A 19,610-nucleotide genomic window follows, 5' to 3' on the forward strand; every position below is an offset into this window, starting at 1 on the left:
TAGTTCTTTATTGGTATCACTCAGTTATTAGAAATTTGCAGGAAAGCTGTAAGCCACACTTTTGTCGTGCCTGAAGGGAGCATAAGGAAAAAAATATTTTTCTTTCTCTCTCATGAACCCAAAAAGGGAGGGATTTGCACCTTTCCTGGACGTGGGCAGGGAGGCTGGAGGGTCCCAAACACTCCAGTGTGACCTGGCTGGGATTTGGCCCCAACCTGCTCCTCTGTTAAAATGTTTATTTAAACAAGTCTGTTTAGGAACATTTGGAAACGTTGCTTTTTGAACTCTGGAGTGAGAAAAACCCTAAAGCTTTTTTTTTAAAGGGCTGTTTAAAAGCCATTTATGGAAAAAGGGACTTGAAGCAGGGCTGGAGAGGAGGAGGAGGAGGAGGAGGAGGAGGAGGAGGAGGTGTGTGGTGGTGTTTGCAGGGAAGAGATGAGAATCTTGACTCCATGTCTCAAAAGGCTGATTTATTATTTTATTATATATATTATATTAAAAGAAAATGATATATTAAAAAATCTACTAAAAGAATAGAAGAAAGGATTTCATCAGAAAGCTAACAAAGACAGGAAAAGTAATGATAATAAAATCTTGTGACTGACCAGGGAGTCTGAGCCAACTGGACTGTGAATTGCCATTAATTAAAAACAACCACATGAGACCAATCACAGATGCAGCTGTTGCATTCCACAGCAGCAAAACATGGAGAAGCTGAAGCTTCTCAACTTCTCAGGAGAGAAAAATCCTAACAAAAGTATTTTTCATAAAATATGTCTGTGACAGAGGTGGGAGCCTGGGCAGGGTCAGGGAGGAGAAGCTGCAGAGCAGCTGCCACAGGGGGATGTTTTTCAGAGCAGTGCTGATCTCTGCTCTCTGTCGCTTCTTATTTTCCTCTCCTTATGCTTTTAGTAAACAATGGAGCCAGAGGTAAAAGTGAGTGAAGATTTCAAAAGCCAGTTCAAGGCTTACCAGGAGCAGCAGCAAAGGCGGCTGAGAAGTGTGATGGAGGCCAGGAAGGAGAAGCAGGACAGGCAGAAGAGCACTGGCAGCACAAAGGAGACTGTAAGAGCCCTGAGTGACCTAAACCTGTTTAAAAAAGGACCTCCTGTAAAGGAAGATGCCAGCAAAAGGTAAAGGTCTGGCAGCACCATTCCTTCAGGAAGTCACTGGAGTGTGTTTTGCTTGTGATCTCATGAAACTCAGTGTTATTAAGCTGAGAGGGAACTTTCTGTTTTCACACACTGGGCTTTCATTATCCTGAGCAGATTCTCCTTGTCCATAATTATCCTCAGGGCATTGTGCTGTGCTCTTTAATGTCAGTATTTTACAAATGAAGGGGCAGCCAGATACTACCAGACACAATCCAGCCTTTTGGGCACCCCCTGAACTGCTGGTTAGCTCCTGCCTAGCTTTAAACGAATAGATTCTCTGCAGGAATCATTCCCAAAGATGGACACAGGCAAAGCAGCTGATGGGAGCAAGCCACAGGCCTGCAGTGAAGTTTTCCCTGGGATTTCTTTGCAGTATGTCCTGATTTGGTGGATCACAAGATTACCAGCACATTGGGCATTTTGGTATGGATCTCTCTTAATCTTGTGTTTTCTTTTGGAGCAGAGATTTAAAGCCCCAGCTCAGATCATTTCTCTTCCTCCCAGGACACAGTCAGCCTTTCCCTCTGACCCAATTAATGCTTCTCCTGACTGGAGCAGCTCTGGGGCTGGACACACCCAAAGGTGTCTGCACTGCTCCTGTGGGAATAAATCACATGGACTCCATTTCTTCATGGTGGAAAATCTCCCTCTTTATTCACATAACTCCTTTTTATTCAGTTTTCAGACTTTGTGTGGGACTCCAATTGATCTGTAGCTTTCTTGCCAATTACTTATTGGTAAGCAACAAGTTGTTATTCTGTATTTATTGGTCACTCAAACCCCTGGGGTGTATGTGCAGGAAAAGTTGTTTATGAAAGATAGTTTTCATTTTTCTAATGATGTAAAACAGTTTATACAGGTGCTGGTTGGTTTTCACCCAGGAATAGATTGTTATGTCAATGAACTGCTTGCACCAGGATTGCTTTCACATGAGAACTTGCTAAGTATTAGCTTTGACCAGACCAGCCATAGATTTTAACAGAGCAGGCTTGATTTTATGAAGCCTTTTTTTATGATTTTTCTACCTTGCTGCAACATCAGCTGTTCAGGCTTTGCTCTGTGGCAGAGGTGAAGCCAGGTGGAGAGATTCCTTCATGTACTGGCACCTCACCAGAGCTGTCTGATTTGCCAAGTTAAGCCCCCAATCCAACCTCTACCAGCTGTCCTCTTCCCTTCAACATTGTTTTCTGATAATCTGTAGAAGATTTTGATGGAAATTTGATTTTTAACAAATTCCTGTGAGGCTGATTCCCATAGTTAGATGTTTGGCAGAGCAAAGGGATTTAGGTGCTCCCATGGCACAGCCTGGGCATGTGCAGAGTACAGGAAAGCCCAGAAGTTCTCTGCTATTTAGAGTTCAGTTCTTTAGGCCTGCATCATCCCAGATTTTTTATTTACCTCTCTTGCTGTGTCACTGGCTGTCAAAAGTCCCCATTTGACATGGCAGGTGTGGCAGATAGATCTGGACTGTCCTTTGCTTGTGTGCATTCAGCAGAGTGGTTGTGAGTGATCAAATCCAGGCAGGATTTGATTTTGGAAGGGATTCACCAGGATGTTCTCTGCAATATTCCCATGACAGCACATCAGAGGCTTGTTCCAGGATCACAGGGCTGCACATGGCCTGCAGTGACAGTGATTGGAGTTTGTCACTGTTGTTTATAGCAGCAATCAGAAAACATTCTCCTCTCAGAAGTCTCCCTTCCTCTGAGCCTTGGGAATTCTTGTTTCCTTCCTCCCATCCTACTCCCCAGTCTTGTTTAGACAAGTGTTTAGCTGATATTTCTGCTTGTTATGTTCTCTCTGTAACTTTATCCTCCCTTCTCTGTTTGTTGTACTTGAATGTATCCAAGTGACTCTCCCCATCACATGCAGAATCTCTAACAAGAGCTGGCAAAGACACAATTTGACAAAAGTTAAATTAATTCCTTACTTTTTTTTGGCCTGAACAGGGCAGGCAGTTTGGGAAACCACCTGAATTGCAGGCAGAGCCCTGCTCATAAGCTCCACCTGGCTTTGGTTCCTTGGAGGAGAGTGAAAAGGGGCACCTTTGGCAGCCCATTTATTTTGGCAGAGTTTCTGTAGCCTCTGTGACAGGGAGAGTCACTGTGGGATGGGGTGGGGAGTTCCTCAGAGAAGACTCCAGCTCTGTGCACTTGGGATTTCTGTCCATCCTCCTCTGAGTGCTTTTCCTCAAGACTTGGACTCCAGCTCTCAGAAGACTTCACTGCTCAGGTGTGTTAAGAGCTTAGAACCTTTTTTCCATGTTAATCCCCCAAGTGTTCAGAATCTTTTGGTTCAGGAGTCTCTAATTGGATCTGAGTTTTGTTGCTCGCTCCTCTGGGTGGTTCATGTGGGAATAGCTCAGTTCTGCCTTTGCTCACGTTGCTCTTTGCTTTCTTCTCCTTTCTGAGCAGCTGCCTTTGATCTCCCTTTGATTTGCAGCTTTGAAACACAAGTGCATTTCTTAATTATGCATTGGGAATCCTCCCCTAAACTGGCTGTGCTGTTTGTGGCAGTGCTTTTAGGGGTCCATGGGCAGATGCAGGGTGCATTTAACAGCTCTCAGGTCCAATGGGTGCTAAGAACTTGCTAAAACTTTGGAATAAAAAAATTGAGATGATTATTGAGACATGTGACTTGGCTGTGTTTACAGGTACATACTGTATCAACAGGGCTTTGTCCAAACCACATCTCCAAAGTGGAGATTTAGGGTTAAATGAGAATCCAGGAGTCAATTAATCCAGCTGATTAAGGTATCTGGGTAACTGAGATGCTTTAGATTTTCAGGAACTTCCACATTGGAATCCCAGAGCACTGGAGACCTGCATCTCCCACCAGCAGCAGCTGGGGTCAGCCCAAATGTCACCTGTGAGTGGGTAATTGTGTTAAATCCCAGCTTTTCTCAAGGACCCCGTGTCAGGGAGCTCAGATAATTCTGAATTTCCACAACTGAATGCAGCCCCTGAGGCCACAGCTCCTGGATTTTATATTTGAGGGACCCATCACATCAGGGCCATAAAGAGATTAAAGTTATTCATTCTCTAGATGTCTTAGAGAGATGAAACCTTTAAATGTTGCTCAATGTCCTGAAGAATAGGAGAAGCAGGGCTGTTTCTTTCCATTCAGAGGGTTTTTTTTGGTATTCTCTGTTTCTAAATGAATTCCAAAAGGCACCATTAACAATACAAACTGATGCTCACAGGGTTCCAGGAGAATCAGCTGAGGACGTGGGAAATTGGTCTTTTATGAATTGCTCTAAAACATTGATTTTTTAAAAGACCCCAGGGGCAGCTTTATAGTCAACGCTCTGTTGGCTTTTCTTGGCTTTGACAAGTATAGAAAAGAAAGCCTGAATGTCCCACATGCTGAATGCTGCCTGATTTCCTCTGAAGAAGCAGGTAAGTAACGCTGAGATGACACTATTTGGTAACCTCAATGCACCTGTTCTGTGATGTTTTACCCCAGACAGCTCAAGAAAATACAATTTTTAATTTATTTTTTTTTAAGAAGATGTTATCTGAATAGATCAGATAATCAGCTTGTGTTCTTATCTGAGGTTGAGGACATTGTGCCTAATTCAATAAACTCACTCCTGATAAGCTCAGCCCATCTATCATGCAGTTGTTTCATTATTTTATTTCTATTTGTGCATTATTTCCCATTGTGGTTCATTTTTTCCCAGTTTCTTTGAGGCTGAGAATGAGCAGCTGCAGGATCAGCTCCGAGAGCTCCGGGATGAGAACTGCAGGCTCTACAGGCTGATGGCAGAGAAAGATTTTGAAATAAAAGAGCTCCAGAAAAGAGTAAAGGAGGAGAGGTTGGCTCTGTCAGGTAAATACAGACCTTTGTGTTCTCCCCATGTTGGTTTGCTTGATGCTGGTGACCAAAAAATGTCCCTGAAAAGAATAGTGCTCTGTTAGGGTACACAGTGATTTCTGTTCCTCATAGAACTGTAAACTTGCACAAAAATTGGCACAAAAATAATGATGTTCCATAAAAATATTATTTTGGGAAACTTCTTGTTAGCCTGAAAGAGCTGTGCTGCAGCTTTCTCTGCTCTGTAGGGTTAAATTTCTTATTCAGGCTCCTTTTTTCTGCCTGAACAGGGCAGAGGAAGGATGCTGCATGAATGCAAAATTCAGCTTCTAAAGTGATTTTGGTGTTTTTTGACAAGTGAGCTGTGCAGGCTGCACCTCCTCCACTGGGTGCCACTGTTGGTCAGGACAGCAGTGGTGACCAGGCTTGAAGAGAAGGGGAAACCAGCAACGAGGAGAACTAAATAACATTAAATTCCACCTTAATCCTTGAAAAGCAGCTGTAGTTTGTCTTTAGGAGAGGTGATAATCCCTTCCTGGTCAGGAGCAGGAGGCAGATGTGCTGTTGCAGCTTCTCTGGCTGATGCCAATCCCTTGGCTGTGTTTTCCCTGTCTGTATTGTGGCAATCCCCACATTGCTTGGGAATAAAAAACCTTGGGTCAGTGCAATGCATTTGAGGACCAGCAGTTTAACTGGGAAGCAGCAACCTGGCTTTGGTTAATTTAGTATTTACTGTGATTCTCAGCAGCCACTATTTATCCTGAAAACTGAGATAAAAGTAGCTCCAAGGTGAGAAGGGGTAACACAAATCACACAAAGGAGTGAGAGCAGTGCTTTTGAAAACAATGAATTGATTTAAAGTGCTTTTAAAATAAATTCCTTCAAAACAATAAATTGTGTTCTTTACAAGGTTTTTAAACATGGCATGGGAACAAATTCTGTTGCCAGTTTTATTCTGTGTGGCCCAATTAATGTCTCTGGGGCTTTATGGGCCTCAGCATTCACTTGGGAGTGATCTCTCACCTCTCATCCCACCCCAGTCCATGAATATCAGAGAAAAGTGATTCCTGTAAGGATGAAAGAGTGAAGAGCAATGACAGCAGCCAGGTTCAGTCTGCACACCCCCACCAAGGGTTTGTTGTGGCAGGCTCGTGTTCCTCGCTGAGCTGGAAGTTTCTGTGGACATTGTTTGCCATGACTTTGATTTTGCACTTGTACCAGAGCTTTGCTTCACCTGTGTGGTGTTAACCAGAGCCAGGTGACACAAGAGCCAGGCCTGGGCTTTGCTTTGTTTGTGGCACTCATCAAACCCTTCCTGATGAGGGAGCCAGTGACGTGGTTAATTAAAAGAGCAATTCAGAGTCATGCAGTAAAGCTCCCTGTGTAATCCCAAGGGGGTTATAAATAGGCACAATGAAAGTTCCTGGACCTTGTCCAGGGCCCAGCTGTAATATTGTGCCTGACCTTTGAGAACTGATGTCTAGAAACGTTCACACCTCTGTTCCAGCAGCTCCTCCCGTAGTAAACAACCAGGCAAAGCTGAGTGTTGCCTTTTTCTGTGATAATGCCAAAAAATCCTGTTCCCAGCTGTCCTTCCCACCATTGCCCTCTCTAGGTAAAAATGTGGCTCCAACTACCATTAAATCTCAGTTCTAGGGTGTCAGGTAAATTTCTCCTTTTATATTTCTCTATGGAGTACTATTTGTTTTTTATGAACTATTCTGGGCTGGACAGGATTTGGATTTATGTATATAAACATTGCCACAGTGTGAAATGTGGCTGTGCTGCTGGATCAAAGGAGCAGCCCATCCAGCTGGCACCTCTGACTTCTCTTCCCTCACTTGTTCGTTGGAGTGCCTGGCACAGCTCAGAGAGGAAGGGATGGGACAATGCAGGTTCATTGTGGCAGAGAACAAAAGCCTGCTCTGTTCTGAATCTGAATCCTGCCTGTGAGATGTGCCCTCTGCTTTGATGTGTCCTTTCAGGGGTGTCTGGCTTGGCTGGAGACGTGGCTGCCACCAAAATAGTTGAGTTGGCCAAAAAGAACCGGGAGGTGACTGCTGAGTTTGAGAGTGAGAGAGCCAGAGTGAAGCAGCTGAACCACAGAGTCAAGGAGCTGGAGAGAGAAGTGAGGCATTTTTCTTGTTCTTTTTGCATGATAAAACATGGAAATCCAGCCTCTGGGATAGAAAATGGGTTTGGTTCATGTTCCCATGTTGAATTTGCTCTTAAATCTGTCTTTGCTTGGGATTGTGGTCATTTCTGTCCATGATGTTCCCTCAGCTGTTTCACCTCTGCAGAGGAATCAGATTTCACCTGTGCAGGTGAATATCCTATAGGAAAGGATATCTCCAAGTTCTAATGAGCCAAGGATTTATTAAACAGCAATTAGGAATGTTCATTTGTAGAGCACAGAGACATTTCTACCCATTTGTCAATGCTATTTCTCTTATTATTAATTTTTTTTTAGAAGGAAATTTCACACCTTTGTGTCTTACATTCCCACCTCGTTAAGACCAGTCACTAATTAGTTCTTTATTCTTTTAAGCTTTTTTTATTCCCTGTAATGAAAGCTGTTTTCTGGAATAAGTACTTACAGAGCTGAGACAACACCAAGCTACATCATATAAGACAGCAAATCTTCACTCAGGCAGATTAAATTTTCTACTTTACTGTGACTTTTTGCCAACCTTTCACAGAAGTAATTTTGCTCAGGTGGCTGCTGAATTGAAAATGAGATGTCCTGATGTCAATATTTGCTTTGTCCTTTGGCTGCTGCTCCTCTTCCTTACACAGTATTGGTGATTTTTTATTATTATTTTTATTTTTTTTTCCTGAACTTTGCTTTCTTAGAAGACATCAGTTAAATAAATCAATAATGCTGACAGCTGCATTTTGACTCAGCCTTTCACCATCACTTATTATCATGAGTCATGCATCTACCTGAATTGCACCCCAGCTACCTGAAAGATCAAGAAGTCTTAGATTAAATTAAATTTTGGAGAACTCCTGCATAAATCCACAGTGTTCTGGTCACAGGGGTCTTGTCAAACAGTTGGCGGGTTGGCAAACAAGTATCAGGTGTAGTTTGGGACCTACAAAATCACACAAGTAGTGGAGAAATTCATGAATAATTTAAGAAAAAATCAACTTGGTTCCTTTCCCCTACTGCAGAAGTGGAATGACCATTATTCAGACAGAAGCATTAAATATTCTCAGATTTTGGCCCAAAAGAAAGGAGCACAAACATTTCAGGAAGAAGAAAAAGATGTAAATGATCAGTAAAATGAAAGCAAGGTTTGAAACTAGGAGGTATCTATCAAAAATGTAGAGTGATATCTAGAAAACACTGTTATTTTACCTATTTTTAGCTCTTTCCTTGCCTGAAAACTGAAGAATCTGTAAATCATAAGTATTTTACCATGGTTATTTTCCCCTAAACAGAATGGAAGGTGTGGCCACTGAACAATCACTTGGCAGAGGGTGGGCCATGTAAGCAAAGGGATGTTTGCAGAAAATTCCCTCAGAGCTGGAGCCAGCAGCTGCCAGCTCCAGCTGAAATCCCTCATTATCAGTTCATACAAAACTCTCTGAACTGGATAGAGAGAGTGGCCCTAAGCCATGAAAAAGGGTGAAATTAGAGCTGGCCTTGAGTGAGCTTTTCCCCAGCCCCTTTTTAATGAAGGAGCTCTTCCTCAGAGCCTTCCTTAATTCAGGCAAATAATCAAGATTTTCCACCCACCTCAAAGAATGAAGTCCCAAACTTTTAAATCAACACTTCCTGGCCTGTCCAGCCCCAAATTGCTGCACTCTCATCCATTTAGAAATCTTTGCAACAGCAACACAGGGCATGATTCAGGGCAGGAGGGGTTGTGGTCTGTTTTCCTTTGCTGTGGCAAGCAAGAGGAGACAGAGTTTTTATTCTTAAATAATAAATTAAGTGTTTTAAAGCAGTTAAAAATGCTGGTTTAGAGCTCCCAGCTAAAGAAAAAAACCTTAACACCATTAAATCTCAGTTCTAGGGTGTCAGGTAGATTTCTCCTTTTATATTTCTCTATTGATTACTATTTGCTTTTTATGAAATATTCTGGGCTGGACAAGATTTGGATTTTGTGTATATAAACATTCATTTGAGGTACTTTTTGTGATAAAATGCCTCAGGAGTCTCCATACATGAAATTTGATCCCATCTCAGCAAGTCAGAGATATCTTCTGAAGTTTTCCACAGTAAAATACGACATGATTCTTGGGGAAGCATTTCAGGAAAAAAAAAAAAACAAAACAGCTTTCCTACTGATAAAAAACAATATTAAAACCAGGGGAAAATTAAGATTTTTTTTTTTTTTAGAGTACATAAGCATCGAGTTAGGCTTTTTTGCTGATTAATACTCCATGGAGTGATGCTGTTCTCTGCATCCATTCCACACTAACAGTGGGGTTCTTTTCCAGCTACAGGCAGCTGCAGAAAAAATCCATTCCCTTGGTGGTGATGCTGCAGGAATCAAGGAGTCAGCTCTGAAAAGGCTGGAAGGAAACTTGGTAGGAATTGTAGTTGAAATGAGGAAATCAGCAGCTTTGTAGAACAAGGTCCCTGTCACCACTTTTGGGACCAAATTCCCCTGGACCCCCTCTATGCCCCAAAAATTATGTCTGGAAAAAATAATCCAGTGATCCTGATGGATCCATGGATGTTAATCCCTTCTGTTTTCTCCTGAGGGTTCTGTTCTCACCAAGTACATTCCTCTCCTCCAAGGCTGAAAATCCAGAGGTGAAAGCACTGCAAGAAAAATTGAGCACAGCCAACGTAAAAGTGACAGAATATCGGAACCAGCTGCAGAATTTGAAACAGGAACTGAAGCTGACCCAGAAGGTACCACTGCAGGGAGCACTCTGGGGCTGGGACCCCTGCAGGAGGTTCAGTCTTGGGAAACTGGGAGGGTTTTGACCCTTGGTTGGTCCCCATGAGCTGTTCCATGGAGCAGGGAACTGAGGAAGACACAAGGGTAGGGGTTGGAATGAAATTGTGCTCCTGAACAGGGATCTCATGTTTTGCCTCCCACTGTCCATTGGACACAAATCCTTCTGATTTTAAAGTCCCAGATCAGCAGAAGTGTTTGTGACATACATCCAGGTTCATTCCTCCTTTCCCATACGTTTAATTATGTATTTACTTCTAATGTAGGCTCCAGTGCCATGGGAATCAATGGGATTAAAGGTCTTGTTTGAACCAAAGCATGTGCTTAAAGAGTTTGTTGGAATGACATCCAGAATAACCTTTTCCTCTGATTCATGATGCATTTAAGTGTTATTATGTGCTCTGATTCTCTTTGGTTTCCCTACTTTGTGTAGGAGACCTGCAATGCAGATCAGAGTAGAGAATATGGTCCTTAAAATAGAACTCTGCTGACCTTTTTATAAATAATTTAAATGCTCTTCATACTAAGTTTAGCTGTGTCAGAATTTTGCAAGGGAAATTGGTTCAATTCCTGGTGTGCGTGAGGACAATACCTCTGCTCCTGCTTAATTATGGTTAAATATTCATCCTATCAAAAATAATTGTGTATATTGAAAACTGCTTGTGCTCCCTGCTAGAGAGAGCTGCTTTTCCTTCCCTCTCCCCAACACCTCCCTTTAAGCCTTATTGTTGATGTCAATCCCTTTCCCCAGATTTTAGCCAAAGAAGTTGGGGAAGATGTGAATATCCAAAACCTCTTGACCAATTCTGGCAGCTGGCGTGGGCGAGCTCAGCAAATTGTCCTTCTCCAAGGCAAGGTGAGTTCCAGCCCTGCATGGTGCTATTTCAGCTGGAATTCTCTTTCCAAGTGCAGATATCACCTCAAATTAAGGTAAAAGTGCTGTTAGTTCTTCATTAATTCTTCCCATCTCTCTGTTGCTGTGTGCACACCCTGTTAATGACTCTGCAGCCCTGCAAGCTTTGCTGTTTCAGCTGGGAATCTTTCACATCTGTGTCAAAGGAAGGAGTTCAGTGACCTTGGAGAGCTGTGGCAGCCCAGTTCAGGTCCCAGGGTGTTTTGAAGGTGCCTCTCTCCACTGAGAACAGAAGGAGCCCTGTCAGTGTCTGTGCTCTGACTTAGGTACCTTTGTTCAGTGCTTGCAGTCAGATGGGAGGAATTGAGGCCAGATCAGGTTTTCAAGTTGTTCCCTCAGGAGCTTCAGTGAAATGTTTTAACTCTTGAGTCTTCTGAAGGGCAGAGTTTAGCTGAAATGTCAGCAGGAGGCAGGGAGGCAGTTTTGTGTGCATCTAAATAAAACTTCTCTCAGGCAATTCGATTTGTAATTTTTCTATTTTCCTGCTGTTCAATTATATGCCATCAAACTGTGATTTTTTTGCATTCTGCTGAGATTTTTAACCTCTGCTTTCCCTTGAGCAAATTCCATTTCCCCCTGTTTTATCCTTGCCTGGGGTTCATCTGACCACTGTTCTTACTGTTCCCTGCTCTAATGTGCAGATTTCTTTCTGATCCAGACTCCTTCTGTAGTCAGTGGGGATCTTGTAAATCCAGTCACTGGATCAAAAGTGAGGAAGGTTCCTCCAAAGCAGGGCAGAGGAACTGAGCTGTGGAAGTGCCCAGTTCCTTCCACTGACTACAAAAGCAGCCTGCAGCAAGCAGTTGAGAGCTGAGTTCCCTTGGATTCACACAGCAGCAATTCCAGTGCTCTGGAGTGCCTGTCTGGCCTCCAAATGTGGCTCCACAGATCTCCCATGTGTCCCAGATCTCTGTCATGCACAGATGAGTTCCCTTGGATTCACACAGCAGAAGTTCCAGTGCTCTGGAGTGCCTGTCTGGCCTCCAAGATATGACTCCACAAAGGCACAAACCTTTGTGTCCCAGATCTCCATCCTGCACAGATGCCCTCAAATCTGCATGTTTATTGCAGCTAAATTTCTGTTTGAAAGACCAGACACTGCTAGACATGAAAATATCAAGAATAATCTGAGCTGCCTTTGGCTGTGTCCTCTTTGCCCTGTACCCTGGTAAAGCTCTGGCTGAGTTGTGCCATAGGTTCAAGAGCTGGAGCACAAACTGAATCACCAAAAGTTCCCTTGGATTCACACAGCAACAATTCCAGTGCTCTGGAGTGCCTGTCTGGCCTCCAAAATGTGGCTCCACAGATCTCCCATGTGTCCCAGATCTCCATCCTGCACAGATGCCCTAATATCTGCATGTTTATTGCAGCTAAATTTCAGTCTAAAAGACCAGACACTTCTAGAATGAAAATATCAAGAATAATCTGAGCTGTCTTTGGCTGTGTCCTCTTTGCCCTGTACCCCTGGCTGAGTTGTCATTATTGTGCCATAGGTTCACGAGCTGGAGCACAAACTGAATCAGCAGAAGATCAGAACTTCACTGCTGGAGATGGATGAGGGGCTGCTGGCATTTCCTGATTCAAGGAAATTGTCAGTCCAAGAGAAGAACTTGCTGAAGATTCGCAGCCTGGAAAAAGAGAAGAAGGAATCTTTGGAGGTAGAATGCTGTGAGCTGACAGAGTTCTGTTTGGGTGTGGAGCAGTGTGTAATGGCTTGTCCTGCCTTCAGGGTGTGTTACACCCTGCCTAAAACCATTTCATAAACTCCCTTGGTCTGCTGGAGGAAGCTCTGCCCCACTTCACAGCCAAGCCCTGCTACAGCTGCACCCAAACTCCCTAGCAGCCCTGTCAGCCCTTGGCCAGGAGTGCATTCTTCATCCCAAATACAGACATCCCCTTACACTCCTGGAGCTGCAGGGCTCTGGGCTGCTCCATTTGAACAGAATAATGGAGAATCAGAATCCAGAATAATGAAGAACCTACCCAGACCACCTAGATTCCTGAGCAGACCTTTTTGGATGCTGGCAAGCAGGCAGCCAGTAGCATTTATAATTTCTATTTCCTTAGGAATAATACAGTATTCCAGTCCCATTTTTTAGATTCTGCCAGGTAATGTGTGATTGTTTTTTCTCACCACAGCACCTGGGGCTTGGTGATAAGTTATAACTTTCATTTCCTTTTACATCACTGCAGAAACTCTCTGAGCAACACAACACTCTCCAAAAAAACCACGAGGAACTGAAAAAAAAACTTGATGCCACAAAAGCCAGGAACCAAATGCTGTGTGGAGAAGTGAAGATGCTGAAGGGGCAGATTGGAACCTTGCTGGAGAAAGGGAAACACGACGATGAGCTCATAGATGCCTTGCTGGTACAGTCTGTGTTGGTCCTATAGGTGATAAAACAGGATGTCCTTTTGTGGCACACACAGCCTCAGGGTGCACAGGAGCCTGATGGATCCAAGTGTGACAGCCAGAGGTTTTCCTGTCAGCTGAAGCCCTCCTGCATTTTGGATGGGGTCCTGTAGGGGCTGTGAGACAGCGCCAGGTGTGACAGTGACAGCCAAGTGGCCCTGAGCTGCAGGGACTGGCAGAAACATTTTGCAGAAGGATTGAAGTAGGTAGAGGAAGGGCTTCAGTCCTGACCCAAGGCCTGTGTTCTTTATTCTGCTTTCAGCTCCACTGGTAGTTTTTTTTTATTTTTTTCCTTAGAATGCCTGCAGTCCTGCAGGATTTTTTTTTTAATTTGTAACAAAACTTCCATTTATTTTGTTTTATTTTGTTACACAGCCCACAACACACAAACTGAACCATGAGCACTAAACCATGTGCACACTCACATGCAGGAGCTGAGAGGATTTGGCCTCTCCTAAACCAAGAATTTTAACAAAGGCTCAAAGATGCTGACAAAGAAATAAATAGCTCCTGTCATGGTCCTGCCATGGTTTTAAACAGCCTTCCTCAATTAAAATAGCAAATTTATTAGTGATAAAAATAAATTTATACACCACCTCCTAGCAGGGTTAATTCTGTGTTTCCTATCCAACTCCTCACTAGTTTCAAGCCACTCAGAATTCCCTGCTGCTCTGGGTAGGTTTTAGCTCAGCTGCCATTCACCCTTCTCCCCAGGCCCTGTGGGTGCTGACCAGCAGATTAGGGGTGCCAAAGAACATTTGTCACTTTTTTCTGTGTTCCCACTAAAATTAGTATAGAAAGATGCAAGTTTATTAGGGAAGGGATGGTAAATCTCTTTTATCCCTTCTGTCACAAAAGCACTTTACTTGCAGGTTGTTGGCCTGGCAGAACAAACTGCCTGACAGGTATTAGATTTGTCAGTGTGGAAAAAAAACCCTCCAAAAGTACTGGTGAAACAGCCTGGCCTCATATCTGTCACCCCACAGTATCCTCAGCTTTTAATATCCCTATCACAGGATCTGATCATGTTCTAACTCCACAAAAAGCACATTGAAATCTTGAGTTTCATTCAGTTTATGGAAAAAATCACTTCTTTATCAAAGGCCAGCCTTTCTTGTTCTGTTTTCTGCTACACTGAGCAGCAGAGCTGGCAGCAAATTGAATCTGACCATTGCTCAGGTTAACATAACAAATCAAATTGCCAAAGTGGCACCAGTGTCACCAGTGTGATCCCACCAAGGAATGGGCTTGGCAGGGCAGGGGCTTGCCCTGCCATTCCTAAATGGATATTTGTCTTGGAGAGGTTAAAAATAATCATTTTGTACCAAATAAAGCTCTCACCTGCTTCTCTTTTTACCAGAGCCAGCAGAAGCAAATGCAGGAGATCTTAAAGGGCCTGAGCCAGAAGAAGGGTGAGAACAAGGAGATGATGGAGCCTGAGATTCAGAAACAAAGCACCCTGATAGATGAGCTCAGGCAGCTGGTGGCTGACAGAGAAGCAAAGGTTAAAACTCTGGAGGAGGAGATTGGGCAGCTCACACATCAGGTAGGCAAACAAATTAATTAGAGGAGCACACTTGGTAATCAGATCTGCTCTTCCACTTCCTTGTCCCTTGTTATCTGAGATGGTTGCTGCCTCCAGACAGGGATCCCTGTCCTGCTGACAGTCTTTCCTGATGGAGTGATAAAGCAGGAATTCTTTTGTAACTCCTCAGTTCCTTTGTGCATAACTGAGGCAGCTTCAGCAGCAGCAAACACAGAAATACCAATCACAGCCACACGTGGGCCATGTCAGGACTGTCACTGACTGACAGCAGGACTTGGGGCTGCACTGGGGACTCCTCAGTGCTCAGCACCCTTGGCTGCTGGAAGCAGGAAGCAAACAAATGTGTCACACCAGCATCGGCAGCTGCTGCTGTCTCACAGGCAGGATTTGTGGACAATATTTAGGCATCCCATTCTCATTGATGCAAAACCCTCCTGGGGTTGTGGTGAGGTTGTGAATCTCCCAAATACCCCAGGAATGGGGGCTGGAAAATTGAACCCAGGATGAAACCTGGCTTAGGGACACAACCCACAGTGCAGCAGCGTCACTGCCAGCACAGTTGTTTATTAATGCACTCTGATTTCATATGAAACTGCCCTTTTTACTGACTTCTGCTTTGTTTTCATCCTGCAATGGATGGGAATTAAAGCAGAGCTTCTGAGGAGGCCCTGTAAATCAGAAGTTCTGGCTTGCTTGTAGCAATAATCAAAAGCTGCTGCTTTGGCATTGGTGCAGCTGTTTTCCTCTGAACTATGTAATTGCTTTTATAAATGCTCCACCATTAACAGAAGAATTCTGCCCATCCATAGGACAAGTCAGGAGCTGCTCATCCACCACACTCTGAGCACTCAGCATCACCTGAGGCTGCAAGGACAGAATCTGCCCGGTAAGAAGATCAGAAAGTCAATATTTCAAATTGTTTGAGTAATCCAGGAGCTTGGTTTTCCCAGGCAGTTTCATCAAACCACAAGTGCTTTGTGCCAACAGCCTGTTTGCAATATATGGGAATCTCTAATCACATTATCTCTTGGACTTTTGCTCTGGAACTGAGAAGGATGTGCAGACTTGCAGACATGACTAGATTTGGCATGGTGGTGGTGCAGCTATTTCTCCTCCTGCAGCTCAGCTAATGTTTAAGTGGTCAGCTTAAGTGCCTGGGAATCTTTTCCCTTATGAGACACGAGGCTTCTGAGGAGCAGATTTCTGTGAGCAGGGCGGGCAATGAAGGCAAAGTGCCATTTTAGGTAAGCACTGAATCACTGGTGCATTATTTAAATCAATTAATGCTCTTTGAGAAGGATTTACATGCAGAAATGTTGAAAACACACCACATCATTTGTTCTTACCAAACACCCTCTTTAAAGCCTCACTGAGGGCTGTGTAAATTACACTAATCTTAGTGCAGCAATAAATCTGATTTGTGTTTACACTGGTGTGACTCTGGGTCACTCTGGCTGTGTAAAGGGACCATGGTACCACAGCAAGTTATGTCCTTTCCTGTTAAATTGTTGCTGAAGAGTTCATGGTCTAATTGATAGTGAGGAATTGAGACTGGTCTGATGGGGATGGGGGAAATTTTTCATCAAGATAAAGTTACAACTGATCTCTTCTGTGTCATTTCCTACCTCATTACTTTAGACACCCAATTTGGCTTTAAAATCAGCTGAGTATCCCTAAGTAGAGCATTACTATAAAATTTAAGAAGAATTCTGTAGTTTTGAGTTAGAGTTAAAACATCTTTACTTTGAAAGTTTCTGCACCCTTCTGGCTGTTATAATTCCCCCCCATCTAACTCCACAGAAGTTGTTGTGCTCTCCTGGAGCAAATCTATATTTTATCCCTTTTTTTTTACCTCACATGTCTGCTGATGGTAAGCAGGAACCAAAGCTGGGTAATGGCTTTGTGGAAAGCACTAAGTGCAATGCATAAATTATTGCCTGTGTACAGGGCCAAGGAAAGAGCTGACGTGTCAGGTGGGCAATGAATGATCCTGAAAAACTCTGAGAGCTGTTAATAACTTGGTCAGCAAGGCTCATTCCTTCCATTAACTTTAATATCCTGATCAACTCTCAATTCTGTTTGGCTGTAGTGAATCATCTTTTCCTATCAGAAAAGGTGAAATGAGAAACTCTGTAAACGGATGCTAAACCTTTTGGAGGTGGCAGAGTGAAAATCTGCATTTTTAGACTGAGCCAAGGCTGTCAGTATGAACCTTAACTTGATTTTAGGATTAACCACTCCTAGCCCAGAAGGCACATCTGTCATTTCCACAATTCTAAGGCTTTATCCTCTTGTTAGCTACAGCTGAAGCAAGGTGATGTGGGGTAAGTCTGCAGGGACTTGGTTTTGGCAGCTGAATTTGTGTTGAGGAAATGAACACCCCCAAGCAAATACCTCCTGAAATGGGGTGTTCCAAACAAACACACCAAAATCTGGTATCTCAAACAAAGACACACACTGAAATGGGATGTCCCAAACAAACATCCACTGAAATGGGATGTCCCAAACAAACACACACCCACTGAAATGAGAGGTCCCAACACACCTAAATGAGATGTCCTAAAGAAATACACACCAAAATCTGGTGTCTCAAACACACACACCAAAATGGGATGTCCCAAACAAACACACATCTAAATGGGATATCCCAAACAAGCACACACTGAAATGGGATATCCCAAACAAGCACACACTGAAATGGGATGTCCCAAACAAACACATGCCTAAATGGGGTGTCCCAAACAAATATACACCAAAATCTGGTGTCCCAAACACACACTCATCTAAATGGGATGTCCCAAACAAACACACACTGAAATGGGGTGTCTCAAACACACATACACCTTGAAATTTGGTGTTCCAAACAGACACACACTGAAAGGGGATGTCCCAGACAAACACACCTAAATAGACTGTCCCAAACAAACACCCATTGAAATGGGATGTCCCAAACACACATACACTAAAATGGGATGTCCCAAACAAAGACACACCAAAATCTGATGTCCCAAAGACCCACACACCTAAATGGGATGTCCCAGAAAACAACCACTGAATTGGGATGTCCCAAACAAGCACCTAAATGGGATGTCCCAAACAGACACATACTGAAATGGGATGTCCTAAACAAGCACACATAAATGGGATGTCCCAAACAAATACACACCAAAATCTGGTGTCCCAAACACACACCCACTGAAATGGGACGTCCCAAACACTCATCATGATACACAAAACTCATCCAGGCTGGCAGTGATCTCCAGTGTTATCAGCTGGCTCCTCCTCTTACAACAGTGAGCCTGACAGATCTTCCTGAGGGTTTTCACAAAGCAGATTTCATCAAGCTGTGTGAAATACATAAAGCTGTGTGAAATATATTTTAAAGGGCATTGGGAAATCCAAGTTGTGCCCTGGGTTTCAGAGCAGGGGTCACTTTGTTAGGAGAATCTGTGGCATGCAAACCCCATCAAACTGCACAGAGCTGGGATTGCCTCTGCCAGTGCTGGGTGAAGGTGTGGGGTGAGGGAGCTCTTCCCCACAAAACACAGGCATTGGGGAAGGGCTGGGATTCTGGGAACTCTGCCCTGTGTGAAGCCCTAACCCAGCTTTCCTCCCCCCAGCACAGTGTCTGCAATGGGCCACATGCTCGTGGAGTCAGCAGCCACAGAGCCTTTCTTCCTCATCCCACCTGCAAGGTGGGTATACAAACCTCATCATCAGCAAGGAAAGTGCTCTGCCATGCTCTGCAAGCTGCTGGAAATCCTTGTCTTGCCTGCCTTGTTTCTGTGATGAAAGCTTCTTGCTCCATCCCTCCTGCCTGAAGCTGTCCCAGAGCTCTAACATGTGATTTCTCTCTCAATTCTATAATTGACTGCTTGTTTGACACCAATTTTTTTTCCATTTTTACTCCCAACCACCAAGATTTCTCCTGCTTTTTTTTTGTTCTAAAGAAAGTCTTCCTGAAAGCAGAGAGGTCAGAGAAGTAATGAACTACATAATAATGGCATGCATGGGAAAACTGCCCCTTCCTTTCAGCACATTTTGGCCACAAGAACTGCCATTGTGCAAGTGCTGCCTGAAGCCTTTCAGAGGGAGAAAATCAATAGCAGGGCATTTCATAGTTTAGTGTAGCACTTGGGAGATAGAATCTCCTTTTACTTTGGCAGTAGCAGTGAGAGGAGAGTCAGGGATAATGAATTGATCAGAGCTGGAAGTTTGTTTTCAGGGGTGATGAGGAGGGGAAGCATCCTGGAAGCAGCTTTTTAATGACACTCCCTGTGACTTTAGAGCCAAATATTTCTGTTCTGTTTATTGCAGTCTGGAGATGGGTGCTGGGGGGAGGTAGTGAGCTCTGCATTCTGCCTTCACCTTCAGACAAGTGTATTGGAGACAGTGCTCAAATCCTGCCTTTGTTTCATTCCAGAGGTGGGAACCAGACTCTCTGTGCTTGTGCTTCCCTCAGGTCTGCTGGCACGGACAGCCTGAGCTGGGAAACGCTGCTGGGAGAGCTCCTAACACAGAGGCTTCTGTGCCAGCCTGCTGCAAAGGAGAGGGAAAAGCTCCTGGAGCTGCTGGCTGTGCTGCAGAGAAGGTACAGCCTCACCCACCCTGCCAGCAGCATCCTCTGTGGGATCAGGGAGCACTGCAGAGTCTGGGACGTGCCCCACAGAGCGTCACACGCTGCCATGCTTGCCTTAAATAGGGGCTTTTCAATTTTATTCTGCTCGATTTCCCTGCCTGGCTGATGATTCATTCTTTTTATTATTCTTTTAGAACAAAGGGCAGAAAAAAATGGAGCCATCTTCCAGCTTGCTGCACCTAGATAAAAGCAGAATTGCTGTATTTATGTATG

At 43.9% G+C, this 19,610-nt stretch overlaps 1 protein-coding gene across 4 annotated transcripts in view; it reads left to right on the forward strand.

Moving 5' to 3' along the window:
* The window catches only part of CCDC13 (coiled-coil domain containing 13), a 29,483-nt gene that overhangs the window by 2,656 nt on the left and 7,217 nt on the right, over positions 1-19,610 (forward strand). Inside the window, exons 2-13 of one of the 4 annotated variants that reach the window (XM_054273917.1) lie at positions 913-1,133; positions 4,837-4,985; positions 6,956-7,098; positions 9,420-9,509; positions 9,724-9,840; positions 10,638-10,742; positions 12,293-12,457; positions 12,993-13,169; positions 14,573-14,758; positions 15,568-15,644; positions 18,379-18,453; positions 19,221-19,349. In XM_054273917.1, the coding sequence (XP_054129892.1) occupies positions 919-1,133; positions 4,837-4,985; positions 6,956-7,098; positions 9,420-9,509; positions 9,724-9,840; positions 10,638-10,742; positions 12,293-12,457; positions 12,993-13,169; positions 14,573-14,758; positions 15,568-15,644; positions 18,379-18,453; positions 19,221-19,349 (1,628 nt within the window). In that variant the 5' untranslated portion in view covers positions 913-918. Of the gene's footprint in view, positions 1-912; positions 1,134-3,255; positions 3,387-4,836; positions 4,986-6,955; positions 7,099-9,419; positions 9,510-9,723; positions 9,841-10,637; positions 10,743-12,292; positions 12,458-12,992; positions 13,170-14,572; positions 14,759-15,567; positions 15,645-18,378; positions 18,454-19,220; positions 19,350-19,610 lie in introns of those variants that run through there. The other 3 variants (XM_054273919.1, XM_054273918.1, XM_054273920.1) reach the window with 3 other exon arrangements.

This window comes from Melozone crissalis, unplaced genomic scaffold (genome assembly GCF_028551555.1).
Source record: "Melozone crissalis strain CALT ecotype California unplaced genomic scaffold, PUWL_Pcris_2 ptg000016l_1, whole genome shotgun sequence".
NCBI lineage: Eukaryota > Metazoa > Chordata > Aves > Passeriformes > Passerellidae > Melozone > Melozone crissalis.